Source organism: Arachis ipaensis, chromosome B09 (assembly GCF_000816755.2).
Source record: "Arachis ipaensis cultivar K30076 chromosome B09, Araip1.1, whole genome shotgun sequence".
NCBI classification, from domain to species: domain Eukaryota; kingdom Viridiplantae; phylum Streptophyta; class Magnoliopsida; order Fabales; family Fabaceae; genus Arachis; species Arachis ipaensis.
Window position 1 is genome coordinate 100563963 of NC_029793.2, and position 15003 is coordinate 100578965.

Below are 15003 nucleotides of genomic sequence, written 5' to 3' on the forward strand. Positions count from 1 at the left end.
ATAAACCACAATTTTATGGTTTATTTTGTATTGAATTTGGTGGATTCTATCAACTTTTTCCACATTTATTCAATGAAAAAGCATAGTTTTATGAATTTCTCTCAATTGTGCTTTATGGGTGAAAACATGCTTTTTAGACTTTTAATTAGTTAAATTTAATCAACTTTGATTCCACTCGATGTCTTGAGATGTTCGTTTAGTGATTTCAATTTTAAGAGACAAGGATTGGATCAAAGAAGTGAAGAAAAAGCATGCAAGATGGAGAATTCAGGTGTGCTAAACACCGATTCTGGCGTTTCGCGCCAGTAGCACGGATCCAATTTTAATGAAGGGCTTCATTAGTTAGATTTGGGTCATATTTATTATATTTTATTTTGTTTTGGTTATTTTTATTCCCAAACACAATCTTTTGGGCTTTAGTTCTATTTTATTTTCAAATGAAATTAGGTTAGATATAAAAAGGAAACGATTTAGCCCTTTGGGCTCTTCTCCTCTCTCTTCTTCCTCATTCTAGTTTTTACACACTTTTGGAACCCTGGCTTTTCTCTAATCCCTGAGCAACTAAACACCCCTTGTTAAGGTTAGGAGATCTATTTATTCCATGGATTAATACTATTGTCACTCTACTTTAACTCATGCACTGATTTAAATTCAAGGATTACTTTCGTTCTTCATCTTATGAATTTGAGTGTATTGGAAACTAACTCTTGTTCTACATGAATTCTTGTTGATTCCTAGAAACGTTAAGTCACCAGAATAATAGCTTGAAAGTAAATTCCTCCTAAATCACTAATTGCTTGGACTTAATGGGATACGTGACATTTGATCCTCTTATATCTGGGTAATTAGTATTTTTGTAGCTAATAAACTAGAATTGAATCTAACCTTCTAATCTATATTAAGTGACCAAGGAATTGGTAGTTGATTAGGTTAGAGGAAACTAAATCACTAAGGAATTAGGGTTTAGTAAATAACAGTTTGTCATGAATAGAATCTTGCATGATTAAAGTACTTGGTAAGAAATATTAATTCAGAAAATAAATATCTCTGAAACCTTAACTATTCTCTTACATACTTCTCACACCAAATTTACTGTTTGCTTTCTATATTCTTAATTTACTGTTTGATGATTTTGAATCCCAAAACACCATTTTCTGCTTGTTTAATTATATGAATCATTCAATTGTTGTTTCTTGATCTATCAATCCTCGTGAGATCGATCCTCACTCACCTGAGGTATGATACACCCTTCAAAATCATTAGGGCGTTGCAAAGCCTCAAGCACATTAAGCACAACCTTCTCTTCATTGACCCTCAAAGTTAATTCACCCTTTTGAACATCAATAAGGGCTCTTCCTATAACTAAAAAGGGTCTTCCAAGAATAATAAAGGCATTTTTATCCTCTTCCATATCCAGCATGACAAAGTCCGCAGGAAAAATAAATGGTCCTACTTTCACTAGTAAATTCTCAACAACTCCAAGAGGAAACTTAATTGAACAATCAGCAAGTTGAAGAGAAATACAAGTGGGTTTTACCTCATCAATTTGGAGCTTTCTCATCAAGAATAGTGGCATGAGATTGATGCTAGCTCCAATATCACATAAGGCTCTCTGAATAGTTATGTCTCAAATGGTGCAAGGAATAAAAAAGCTCCCTGGGTCTTGCACCTTTTTAGGGAGATCTTGCTGAATAATGGCACTACATTACTTTGTTAACACCATTATCTCACTTTCTTTCCAATTCCTCTTGTTAGTCAACAACTCCTTTATAAACTTGGCATAAAGAAGCATTTGCTCAAGGGCCACTGCAAAAGGAATGTTGATCTGAAGCTTCCTAAAGACCTCTAAAAATCTGGAAAACTGCTTGTCTTTGGAAGCCTTCTGAAGCCTTTGAGGATATGGCATCTTAGGCTTATACTCAGGTGCCTTAGACAATGCCGAATACTTCTCAAGATCATCTAGAAAATGGTTTTTCGGGTGTCTAGAGGGGGCGTGCTCTTCTTTCTCCTTGGCCTCCTCCGGGGCTTCTCTTTCAACCGGCTCCTCACTAACCTTTTCTTCTAGATCTGCTACCTTACCACTTCTCAGATGGATGACCTTATATTCTTTCTTTAGATTAGGCACTGTATTACTAGGAAGAGTATTAGGAGGCCTCTCAGGTGCTTATTTGCTCAACTGACCCACTTCAATCTCCAAGTTCCTAAGTGAAGCTCTAGTTTTCTGCATAAAACTATGAGTATTCTTGGAGAGTTCTGCAATAATAGATGCCAAGTTAGGAGAATTCTGAGACTGAGAAGGTTCTTGCTGTGGTTGAGAAGGCTAAAACTGCTGGTTGTTGAAGTTGTTCTGCTTGAAATTTCCCTGAGAGTTATTGTTAAAATTTTCTTGCCTCTATTGTTGATTCTCCCATCCAAAATTAGGGTGATTCCTCTATCCCGGATTGAAAGTTTTAGAGTAAGGGTCATTATTGGAATTTCTAGAGGAATTGTCCATGTAATTGACCTGTTCAGGAGGAAATTGGCCATAATCATAACTCTCACCTTGAAGGAAGCCACCGCTCATGTCATAAGATGTATCTTGAGTATTAACGGCTGAGACTTACATTCCCCTTAAGTGCTAGGTAATGGAATTAATCTGTTGAGACATGGCCTTATTCTGAGCAAGAATAGCATCCAAAGCATCCAAATCCATGACTCCTTTCTTCATAGAGGTCCTCTTAGAAGAATACAAGTATTGGTTATTAGCAACCATTTCAATCAACTCCATAGCCTTTTCGGGAGCCTTTTTCATGTGGAGGGATCTGTTTGCAGAATTATCCAAAGACATTTTAGCGGTCTCAGTAACTCCATCATAAAAGATCTATAACTAAATGCAGTCTGAGAACATGTCAGGGGAACATTTTTTGAGCATCAACTTGTATCTCTCCCAAGCTTCATAGAGAGATTCACCCTCTCTCTTCCTGAAAGTCTGAACATCAGTCCTCAGCTTAGCGTCTTCTAAGGTGGAAAGAACTTGGTTAGAAACCTGTTGACCAATTTATCCTAAGTATCCAAGCTCTCCTTAGGCTGTATATCAAGCCACTGTTTGGCTATGTCCCATATAGCAAACGAAAAGAGGAGCAACTTATAAAAATTAGGCTAAACACCATTGGTCTTCACAATATCATAAATTTGCAGAAAATTTGAGATGAACAATTTTGGGTATTCCTGTGGGAGTCCGTGAAACTAGCCACTCTGTTGCACCAAAGTGACAAGTTGAGGCTTCAGTTCAAAGTTGTTAGCAGCCATAGGAGGTACAACAATACTATTCCCATAGAAATTGGGACTAGGAGCAATGTATGAACCAAGTGTACTTTTAGGTTGCTCAAGAATATTAGGACCATGGAGAGCATTGGGATTAACAAGATTGTTGTTGTTGGGATCTATAATGAACTTTTCAACTTCCTTTGCAAAATTATCCTTGAGATTCTCACTAGTTTTGTAAGCTCTGGCCTATTGTAAACGCCTTCTCAAGGTCCTTTCAATCTTAGGATCAAAGTCTAGAAAAGGTTCTTTGTTCTTGTTCCTGCTCATAAACAAAAAGAAAACCAGAAAAAGTGAGAATCTCTACGTCAGAGTGAAGAGAATTCCTAGTGAGGTAACCTGAGTAAATGAAATAAAATAAAATAAACTAAATAAATAACACCAAAAATTTTGAAAACTAATAAGAAAAATAAACCAAAATTTCGAAAGGAATGAGGAAAAATGAATTGGAAAAATAAAATAAAGAAACTACGGGGACACCACTTAATTTTTGAAATAAAAAAAATTAATAAAATAAAGCTAAATTTTTTTGAAAAGTCAATAAAGAAAATTAAAGAAAATTAAAGAAAAGAACGTCTAATCTAAGCGATTAAACAACGGGTAGTTGTCAATCATAATCAATCCCTGGTAACAGCGCCAGAAACTTGGTGCAGAATTTATAATCCACAAACTAATTGGCAAGTGCACCGGGTCGTACCAAGTAATACCTCAGGTGAGTGAGGGTCGATCCCACAAGGATTGATGGACCAAGCAACAACAATTGAATGATCCACTTAGTCATACAAGAAAAAAATGGTGTTTTGGGGTTCAAAAACATTAAACAGTAATTCAAAGATTAAAAAAGCAAACAGTGAATTCGGTGTGTGAGATATGTGAGAGAACAGTTAAGATTTCAGAGATATTTATTTTCCGGATTAATATTTCTTAGCAACTACTTTAATATGCAAGATTCAATTCATGGTAAACTGTAATTGACTAAACCCTAATTCCTTAGTGATTTAGTCTCCTCTAACCTAATCAACCGTCAATTTCTTGGTCACTTAATATAGATTAAAGGGTTAGGTTCAATTCTAGTTTATTAGCCACAAAAACCCTAATTTCCCAAATATAAAAGGATTATATATCACGTATCGCATTAAGTCCAGGTAATTAGTGATTTAGAAGGAATTTACATTGAAGCTATTATTTAGGTGAGTTAAATTTTCCAAGAATCAACAAGAATTCATGTAGAACGAAAGTAATCCTTGAATTTAAATCAATACAATAATTAAAATAAAGTGACAATAGTATTAATCCATAGAATAAACAGAGCTCCTAACCTTCACAGGGGAGGTTTAGTTGCTCATGAATCAGAGAAAAACTGGGGTTCCAAAAGTGTGTAAAGTCTAAAATCCGAAAGAAGAGAAGAAGAAGCCCGAAGGGCTAAATCTTTTCTCTTTTATATCTAACCTAATTTTATTTAAAAATAAAATAGAATAATAACTACTAAGGCCCAAAAGATTGTGTTTGTAAATAAAAACCAAAACAAAATAAAATACAATAAATATAATCCAAATCTAACTAATGAAGCCTCTTCATTAAAATTGGATCCGTGCTACTGGCACTAAACGCCAGAATCGGAGTTTAGCGCCCCTCGAGGTAGTGAGCTTTCCAATCGTTACTGTCTTCATAGCACTAAATGCCAGGCTCGACGTTTGGCGCCCCTTGAGGTAGTAAGCTTGGATACGAGTTACGAAGCACCTGTGCTAAACTCCCAGATCCGTATTTAGCGCCGCTCGAACAGAATCAATTGGTGAAGTCTCGGGTGTCTTGGCACTAAATGCCAGGTAGCGGCGTTTAGTGCCGCCTTCACAGCTTGCACAGACACGTTACAAGGCACTTGGCGCTAAACGCCTAGGTCCACGTTTAGCACCGGATTCACAAAATGGTTGCACACATTACAAAGCGTCTGGGATGGCGTTTAGCGCCAGCTCAACAGATTCAGAATTCTTCTCTTTTCTTATACACGGACTCTGTCAAACTGATCCAAACTTCACCTGAAATAGTCAAACCATAGAGCGACATAAAGTAGCATCCAAATAGGCTTCAAACACTAAAATCTCAATAAATCTCAATAAATTCATGTCTAAAATAATAAGAAAATAAAGAGAAGATGCTCACGCATCAGTCATGAGCTCGAAAACTTATTTCTTCAGGTTCTCCACCTGCAAATTAGAAGAAGGCTTGGCCTCCTCCAAGCTCTTAACCTTACCTTGAAGGGTAAGGTGCTTCTCTTGAAGAGAAGTAAATGAGGCATTTATGCCCTTAATTTGAGAGTTGGCATTGTCAATTTTTTTATCATTCGTCACGAACTCAGAGCGAAGGTTTGAGATCTCTATCTCGGCATTACGGACATAGTGGTCGAGCGGAGGAGCATCCTCTGAACACGGGGCAAGGTGTCCTCCAAAGGCATTTTGGCACGTCCTTGGTATCTTCCATCAGAAGCTATGAATCTGCAAAGTTGGAAGCTCGAAATTTCTTCTCCAACATATAGCCAAATGAAGTTGGGAAGGGAACTCCATGTTGTTTAGAAGGATTTTTTCCTTATTCTTTGATTTCTTCTTCTTTGGAGAATTAGTAGGAGAATATTCCTCTAGGTTATGGACTTCAGGACCTTGTCCTTCTCTATTTCCTTCGAACTTAGGAGGCGGGGGCAAATTACTCATCGCGGTCGATGAAGACACTTTGTCGCCACTTGAGTTAATTAGGGGGTTGGATTGAGATTGTAACCTTTTCTTCATAGCAGCAATGGTTGCAATTCCTCCAGCCATGTTAACTATCAAAAGAAGATATTCTTGTGAGTTCAAAAGGTCAAAAGAAAAAGGAGGAATTCAAAGTATAAATAAAGGAATTAAGAAGTCAGAAGCTAAAGTCATAAAGATTTACCAATGGAATTTTGAGCAACATGCTCGTCGACTATAATATCTCTCAAGCTTCGAGGACGTTTGTTCCACAATCCCATGAGCATGTTAATGCTCACGAGCTCAGAAGCATTGACAACTTGAACCCGGATCGTCAAAGATGAGACATTAAAGTTCTAATAAAGGTTAAACCTTTTTTCATCCTCTATAGTCATAAAAAAAGGTGTTGTACCCTCTACCTTTCAATTTTGAAAACTTTTTTCTTAAATACATGGTAAGATTCCTCAAAAAGATTAAATATTCTTCTATTTGGGTTATTTTGGAAAGAGACAAACCCACAATCTTGGAAATTAAAAAGGTATGGTCAAAGTGAAAAAAATAAAAGAAGGCTCTAATGAAAGTTTGAGATCCAAAAATGAACACAAGAGTTCAAAGTTACGAATAATAGCCAACTATTGGAGTGGAGTTGTAAAGGAGCACATCCAGTGTATTTCAGAATATTTATCTGAAAATCATAAAAGGGAAGTCGGACTCCGAGTCGAGAAAACATTGTCTCATACATCCCTAGCTGATCCGAAGCATTTCCAGCATGCTCATTTATATCGCACAAGCGGTCATCAGGTCTTGGAATTGACAACACATATAAGTTACCCAAGTCAGAGTTAAAAATAACCCAAGCCTCTCATAAATTATCCAACTCTTCTTGAGTGATAGAAGAGGGAGTCGACTTCACTTTCTCAAAAACCCAAGAATAAATATCCACTTCAATTGCACCGTCTGGGTTAGCCAAAGGTATTGGGATAGGTCGGAGTCTCAGACGTTTGGAGGTTCCAGCGCACTTGTGAATCGCAACAACTTTCTTCCTTGGCATTTTGGAAAACTTACAGGGATACTACTACTACGTTATAGAGGAAATTTCTGGAATTTACTAGAAAGATTCACGAAAAATCCCATCAAAATTCTGGAAAATCCAGAAAGGGAGCAACAAATCCAGAAAATGGATATATAAAACAAACAAAAAAAATCCTAATAGTGGTATCCCTACCCCTACAATTTTTGTCTAATCAAAATTTCAAACGATGCATAAGTGAATGCATGTTACAATGGCTAGTTGCTTAATTTTTAGTTAAGTAAATGGAATAAGAAATAAAAATTTTTGCTTGGATTTAATAAATGAAAAAAGGGGATCAACAAATGCGGAAGCAAAATCCTCTTCGAAGACAAGAACCCCTTTAGATTCGTAGCCCAGGAATAGTGAAGAAAGAAGGTGCTATCGTATGGGAATGGTCCCTGTGTGCAAACGGAGAAAACTTCAAGGAATCCTTTTGGAGAAGAAAGATGGAACTTTTTGGAATCTTGAGTAAATGGAGTAAATCAAATTTTGGGACAAATGAAAAGTAAAAGTTAAAGTGGAGTTATTTAATTGAAAAATAATATAGCATTGATTGATGGAGAGAAAAATTGTAATTACAATTGGTGGTTCGCAAACCAAGAGAAATTACAACTGCATGAAGGAAATTGAAAAGTTTTTCAAGGATTTTTGGTGCTTAAAAGTGCAGAAAATTACTTAGGCCTGTTCCTATAAACTCGAGTACTCTTGACAAAGCTAATAAGTCAAGAGACCCAAGTTGGGGCATTGTTCTGGACAAGAATAATACTCATGATTATAAGTAAATGAGAATCCAAAGTTACTAGTCAACAGACGCGGCATAAAGATTAATAAAGTCACAGATTCATAGCATTAAAAGCACACAATAAAACAGTAAATGTCTAAAAAATTGTTATCTCGAAACGGAGAATAAAAGGGAAAAGAAAAATTCAGCAGGTAACTCAAATCACTCCAAACACCTGAGAACTTTACTCTTTAAGCATTAAAGTATTTTGAAGGTTGCCCTTCCAGTCTAATTCAAACATCGCTTAAGTTAAGATCTCTGATCTCCTAATCTGACAAGCTCGTAACCTCAATTGAAAATGCGAACAATATATAATACTTATATTTACATACCTATTACTTCTAAACTTATTCATTTTCACAATTTAAATGATATACAAATAAACCATGCCAAACATAACAATTTAAAAGGGTTGCTTTTAAAAGAATATAGTTTATGATATTTAATTTTTTACTATTTATTAAAAAAAAGTATAATTACTTAACAATTTTTATTTTTTAAATTCACTATGTATGCAATTTTATTCTTTTTTTATGACAAAATTTCACTCCTAATGGTAATTCTTCTAATGGTGTATGTAAACTCCGTTAAATTAGTAGATAATTAGTCAATAAATTAGTTTTTAATAAGGAAGATTAGAAATGTGAATATTATAACAAATTAGGATAGAGCTCATCGAAACAAAAAATTTGACACTAATTTCAAAAAAATCGGTCCAAGATTAGACCGAACGGGCCGAACTAGTTGAACCGGGCCCGTTTTCCTAAACTAGCCCAAAAGGACATTAAATGAAACCCAAACATTTCTCCTTTCTTCCCAAATACATGTTCAAGCGAGCAGAGGGAAGGGGAGAACGAGAAAACGTTTCCGACCCTTACGACAACCTTCAACTAGTCGTAACTTCTCCGTCTGAGCTCCGATCGCCGCACCGTTTACAGCCACGCGTCCACCGCGTCGAGCTCTACCTTTCTACTAGAACAATATCATTGGTAACTTGTTTAATCACTCTCAGCCGCCTCTTCCCCCAAATTTTTGAAAATTGAGTAGAAATATTAAATTTCTTTGGTTTCTGATGTTTTAGGATCTAATTCGCTTGAGGATAATGTTCACTCTTGCTTATGTGAAGCTTGGCTAAGGTGAGAATACCACAAATTCGATTTGAGTTACTGAATTTATGTTTTGGATACTAAAGTGGGTGTATATGTGTTATAAATGTGTATTAGGTTGTGAATAAATAATTGGTGCTTGAAATTGTGAATATTGGAACTTGGAGGAAGCTGAGCTTAGAGTGTATTGAGCTTTTGAGGGGTTGTCTTGACTTTAATTAAATTGCTTTGGTCACTACGTGGAAATCGGGCAAGGTATGGTTTAGGTTTCTTGCATTTAATATATAATGTTCTGTAAAAACTTAGGCTAGATGACGATAGGATAAGTTAGAACGTATGTGTATATTGTGGTTTAGTATCTTGTTGTTACATATGGATTGGTATGGTGCTGATTAGTTGAAGGATTGGTAAATTGTTAATTATTGATTTGAGGATATAATTATGTGATTTGTAAGCTATGGTTTGATTGTGAAATTTGGCAATGTATATATAATTATTGTTGGAGGATTTGGCTTGTATATACATGTTTATTGTTGGAGTGGAGAATGATTTTATGGTGGTTGTTGTGTTGAGGGAGAAGGGCATTTTGGTGCTTGTAAATGTAGGAGGTTGTTTTGGAATATGGGAAACGTTTGAATGAAAAAGAGATTTTGGCAAGTTTACCAAACTTTGATTTTGGGCCAAACATCGGCGGGCTATAATTTGGCTTCCGGAACTAATGAGTCCATATTTTCCGATATATTTTAGCTTGATTTGAATGGATTTCATCACACAAACTCACACTTAAGCACCAAAATAGCATACTTTTGTGTTTTATCCCTAAAGTGATCCTAAATATGAAAACATGCAATTTTGTGCTTGAATTGAGCAATTTAATTCCACTTTTATTCCATTTGATGTCGTGACATGTTTGTTGAGTGATTTCAGGTCAGAGAGGCAAGAATGGATAGCCAAAAGTGGAAGAAAGCAGATACAAGGGAGAACACTTGAAGAAAACAAGGAAAAGCACACACAGACAAGTGTGCGTGCACACAAGCATCTGTGCATACGCACAAGCATCTGTGCGTACGCACAAGCATCTGTGCGTACGCACAAGAAGGAATTAGCATGTGTGCATGTGCACAACCCTTTGTGCGTGCCCACAGGTGAACGTTCAGCAAAGTGTGCATACGCACAGGTCCCTGCACGTGGTTTCATTAATGAAGCACGTGACTCGTGATTTTGGGGTCTTTGGCCCAGTTTTGGAAGGCTTAATGCTGAAGTTGAAGTGCTATATCAAGGGGAATTGAAGACATATGAAGGCATTAGGACTTAGAACTTTATTTTTACATTTTTCATATAGTAGGAGTAGGAGTAGTGTAGATTAGGGACAACTCTCTTAGGGTTTTTAATTAGGGTTCATTGTAGCATTTTATAGCAAGCTTTGATTTTAGATTTTGCTCATCTTTTGTAAGTACTCTCAATTTCCTCTTTAATTTTACTACTTTTGCTTTTATATTCTTATGGTTCAAGTTACTTTGTTTATATATGCAATTTTGGTATCTTGAAGTTTTGATTGATGAATTTAATGTTTTATGTCTTATATACGCTTGATTGCTTGTTTATAGTTGGTCTTGTAAATATTTTGGTTATAGATTTTATTTTTTTTTGTAATTTCCTATGTTTTGATTTTATCCCCACAAGGTGTTTGTGAAAATTCTAATTATGAGTTTTGAGTAGATTTTCACACCTTGACTTGGGATTTGAGTTTCTAGGATACTAGAGTCATAATGTCCGACATTTAGTGGTAATTCTTGGGTAGTTAGTTGACTCTTGTTTCCATTGACGCTAGTTTTTTATCAACTAGTTTGATAAGTTAGCTAGGACTTATGGATTAAGGTCAATTATGCTTGCTTGACTTACTCCTCGATGTTAGGGGTTAACTAAGCGAGATTGACTCATCATAGTTACCATAGTTGTGGTTATGACCATGATAGGATTCCTTGGATTCTCATTCCCAAGTCATGGCTCTTTTATGCATATCTTAGCATTTTCACTAGTTTTGATCTTGTTTCCTTGTTAATGGCTGATGAGCGGATAATTTATACCCTTTTGGCATTGTTTTTACATAGTTTTTAGTATGTTTTAGTTACTTTTTATTATATTTTTATTATTTTTTATGCAAAAATCACATTTCTAGACTTTACTATGAGTTTGTGTGTTTTTCTATAATTTCAAGTATTTTCTGGCTGTAATTGAGGGACCTGAGCAAAAATCTGATTCAGAGGCTGAAAAAGGACTGCAGATGTTGTTGGATTCTGACCCTCCTACACTCGAAGTGGATTTTCTGAAGATACAGAAGCCCAATTGGCGCGCTCTCAATTGTGTTGGAAATTAGACATCTTGGGCTTTCTAGAAATATATAATTGTTTATACTTTGCCTGAGATTTGATGGCCCAAACAGGCATTAAACGCCAGCCAGAGTTTTTTGGAGTAAAACGCCAGAACTGGCACCAAAACTGGAGTTAAACGCCCAAACTGGCACCCAAGCTGGCGTTTAACTCAAAGAATGGCCTATGCACGTGAAAGCTTCAATGCTCAGCCCTAGCACACTCCAAGTGGGCCCCGGAAGTGGATTTTTACACTATCTGCACTTATTTACTCATTTTCTGTAAACCTAAGTTACTAGTTTAGTATAAAAACTACTTTTAGAGATTCATTTTGAAAACTCATGACATTTTTTACACTTCATATTGTATCTCCTACGGCATGAGTCTCTAAACCTCATAGGTGGGGGTGAGGAGCTATGCTGTGTTCCAATGGATTAATGCAATTATTACTGTTTTCTATTCAATCACGCTTGATTCTATTCTAAGATACTTACTCGTACTTCAATATAGAGAGTGTGATGATCTGTGACACTCATCATTATTCTCAATTCTATGAACGCATGCCTGACAACCACTCCCGTTCTATCTGAGCTTAATGTAGTCATTGGGTGACAGCTTGAGTGCGTATCTCTTGGGTTTCTGATCCATGGACCGAGTCCGTGAGGTCAAAACCTTCGTGGTAGAGGCTAGAACCAATTGGCATCATTCCTGGGATCCGGAAAGTCTAAACCTTGTCTATGGTATTCCGAATAAGATCTAGGAAGGGATGACTGTGACGAGCTTCAAACTCGCGAATGTTGGGCGCAGTGATAGTGTGCAAAAGGATAGAGAGATCCTATTCTGACGCTAGCGAGAACCGACAGATGATTAGCCGTGCTGTAGCTGTACCTGGTATTTTCATTCGAGACGAGAAATCCGATAGTTGATTAGCCGTGCAAAAACCGTGCCTGGTATTTTTCATTCGAGAGGATCATACAGCTTGCCATTGAAGGAAGCCATGCGCGTTTGGAGAAGAAGACAGTAGGAAAGCAGAGATTCAGATGACAGAGCATCTCCAGAACCTCAACCAGTTTCTCATTACTGAATCACAAGTACCATTTATTTCATGTTATTTACTTTTCATAAACAAAATAAATTTTATTATTAATCTCCTGACTAAGATTTACTAGATAACCATAGCTTGCTTCAAGCCGAAAATCTCCGTGGGATCGACCCTTACTCACGTAAGGTATTACTTGGACGATCCAGTGCACTTGCTGGTTAGTTGTGCGGAGTTGTGAAAAGTGTAATCACAATTTCGTGCACCAAGTTTTTGTCGCCGTTTCCGGGGATTGTTCGAGTTTGAACAACTGACGGTTTATCTTGTTGCTTAGATTAGGAAAAATTTATCTTTTTTGCTTTAGAGTCACTAAAATTGAGTCTGCTATTATTATTTTTGATTAAAATTTTAACATTATTATTTTATTTTTGTAGAGTCTTTTTCGAAAAAATAATTGAGTTTTCTGTTTGAGTTTAGTTTCATGTTTTAAGTTTGGTGTCAATTGCATGCTTTTTATTTTCCTTCAATTTTTCGAATTATATGTTCTTTTTATTCTTTATATCTTCGAGTTTTATGTTCGTTGTTCTTTCTTGATCTTCAAGTTGTTCTTGTTTATTTTTCTTGTTTGATCTTTAGTTTTTCTTGTTTTGTGTCTTTCCTTGTTTTTCATGTGCATTTTCGAATTATTAGTGTCCAAAATACAAAAATTTTTAAGTTTGGTGTCTTTTGTGTTTTTATTTTCTAAAAGATTTTCAAAATTTATTCTTGGTGTTCATCTTGACATTCAAAGTTTTCTTGTTTGTTCTCTTTATTTTGATCTAAAAATTCTAAGTTTGGTGTCATTTTATTATTTTTTTCTTTCCTCATTAAATTCAAAAAAATATCTTTTCCTTTATTTACTCATCATTTTCGAATTCCTTAGGTTGACTTAGTCAAAATTTTTAAAATTTGATAGTTTCTTGTTAGTCAAGTTAAAATTTCAATTTAAAAAATTTATCTTTTTAAATATTTTTCAATTTTCTTTTTTTATACTTTTCGAAAATCTTTTATAAAATTTTTCAAATTTTTTTTTTTAATTTTCGAATTACTTGTCCTATTTTATTATTTTGATTGAAAAATTTTAAGTTTGGTATTTTCTTGTTAAGAAAGTTTCAACCTTTAAAATTTTAAAATAATATATTTTTCAAATCTTTTCTTTTATTATTTATTTTCTTACAATTATCTTTAATTTTAAGACATATCCTTTTCAAAACCTCCCAACCACCTTCTCTCTCTTTATTTTTCGAAAATCATCACCTATAAATTTTCAAATCTTTTTAATTAATTAATTAATTTGGTTTTCTAATTTCTTTTATTTATTTTCTTTTAATTTTTGAAACTTATACCATTTTTTCCATTTAATTTATTTTAATTTCTTTAATTTCGAATTAGCATTAAATAAATAAAATAAAAACAAAAATATTTCAATTTTTCTTTTACTCTATTTTTATTTTACAATCCACATCATCTCACTTTCTCCATCATGGACCTAAGTGGAAATGAACAGTCCAGAAGGACTCTGGGGTCATATGTTAACCCCACTACTACTTCATATGGGAGTAGTATCTGTATACCCCCCATCAGAGCCAGCAGTTTTGAGCTAAACCCTCAGTTCATTATCATGGTGCAGCAAAATTGCCAGTATTCCGATTTTCCACAGGAAGAACCTACTGAGTTTCTGGCACAATTCTCACAAATTGCTGACACAGTACGTGATAAGGAAGTAGATCAGGATGTCTACAGATTATTACTATTTCCATTTGCTGTAAAGGATCAAGCTAAGAGGTGGTTAAATAACCAACCCACAACAATCATAAGAAGATGAAAACAGTTATCAGACAAATTTCTGAATCAATATTTCCCTCCAAAAAGGATGACACAGCTAAGGCTGGACATCCAAGGCTTTAAACAAGAGGATAATGAATCTCTTTAAAATGCCTGGGAGAGGTACGGAGAGATGCTAAGGAAATGTCCCTCTGAAATGTTTTCAAAATGGGTGCAGTTAGACATCTTCTACTACGGGCTTATAGAAAAAGCCTAAATGTCTCTAGACCACTCAGCTGGTGGATCTATACACATGAGAAAGACAATTGAAGAGGCTCAAGAGCTCATTAACACAGTTGCTAGAAATCAGCATCTGTACTTAAGTAGTGAGTCCTCCATGAAAGAAGAGGCTAAAGCACTATCCACTGAACTTAGTCCTCCAGAACAAGTTGTTGAATTTAATCAGCAATTGCTTCTTATAACAAACGAGTTAGCAGAATTTAAAGAGATGCTACAAGACACTAAAAATGATAACAAGAATATGGAAGCACAATTGAACCAGACAAGACAGTAGCTATCTAAACAGATAACAGAAGAGTGCCAAGCTGTTCAGTTAAGGAGTGGGAATACATTGAATGTTTCAACTCAAGGCATCAGAAATCCAAGAAAGGAACAACTAACAAAGGATGACCAACCCACTACCTGAAATCCCGCTGAGGATAGTAAGAGCCCAGAGAGGAATGATTCTGGCATTCAAACGCCATAAAAGGGTGAAAAAATGGCGTTAAACGCCGATACAGCACACAATTC

General features: G+C 35.5%; 1 protein-coding gene across 1 annotated transcript; it reads right to left on the bottom strand.

The window, feature by feature from the left end:
* LOC107615695 lies at window positions 1202-2563 on the bottom strand. Its single transcript, XM_016317737.1, has 3 exons — window positions 2504-2563; window positions 1721-2110; window positions 1202-1612 (listed from the first exon to the last, which is right to left on the bottom strand). The coding sequence occupies exons 1-3, from the start codon at window positions 2561-2563 to the stop codon at window positions 1202-1204; spliced, it is 861 nt and encodes a 286-aa protein (XP_016173223.1).

Bases quoted from the DNA above. Each gene is read 5' to 3' on its own strand.
- LOC107615695 (XM_016317737.1), bottom strand. From the start codon at position 2,563: ATGAGCGGTGGCTTCCTTCAAGGTGAGAGTTATGATTATGGCCAATTT. The intron at 2,111-2,503 runs GTCAATTACATG...CCTAATCTAAAG, and splicing joins GCCAATTTCCTCCTGAACAG to AAAGAATATAAGGTCATCCA. The intron at 1,613-1,720 runs GTGTTAACAAAG...ATAACTATTCAG, and splicing joins GGAAAGAAAGTGAGATAATG to AGAGCCTTATGTGATATTGG.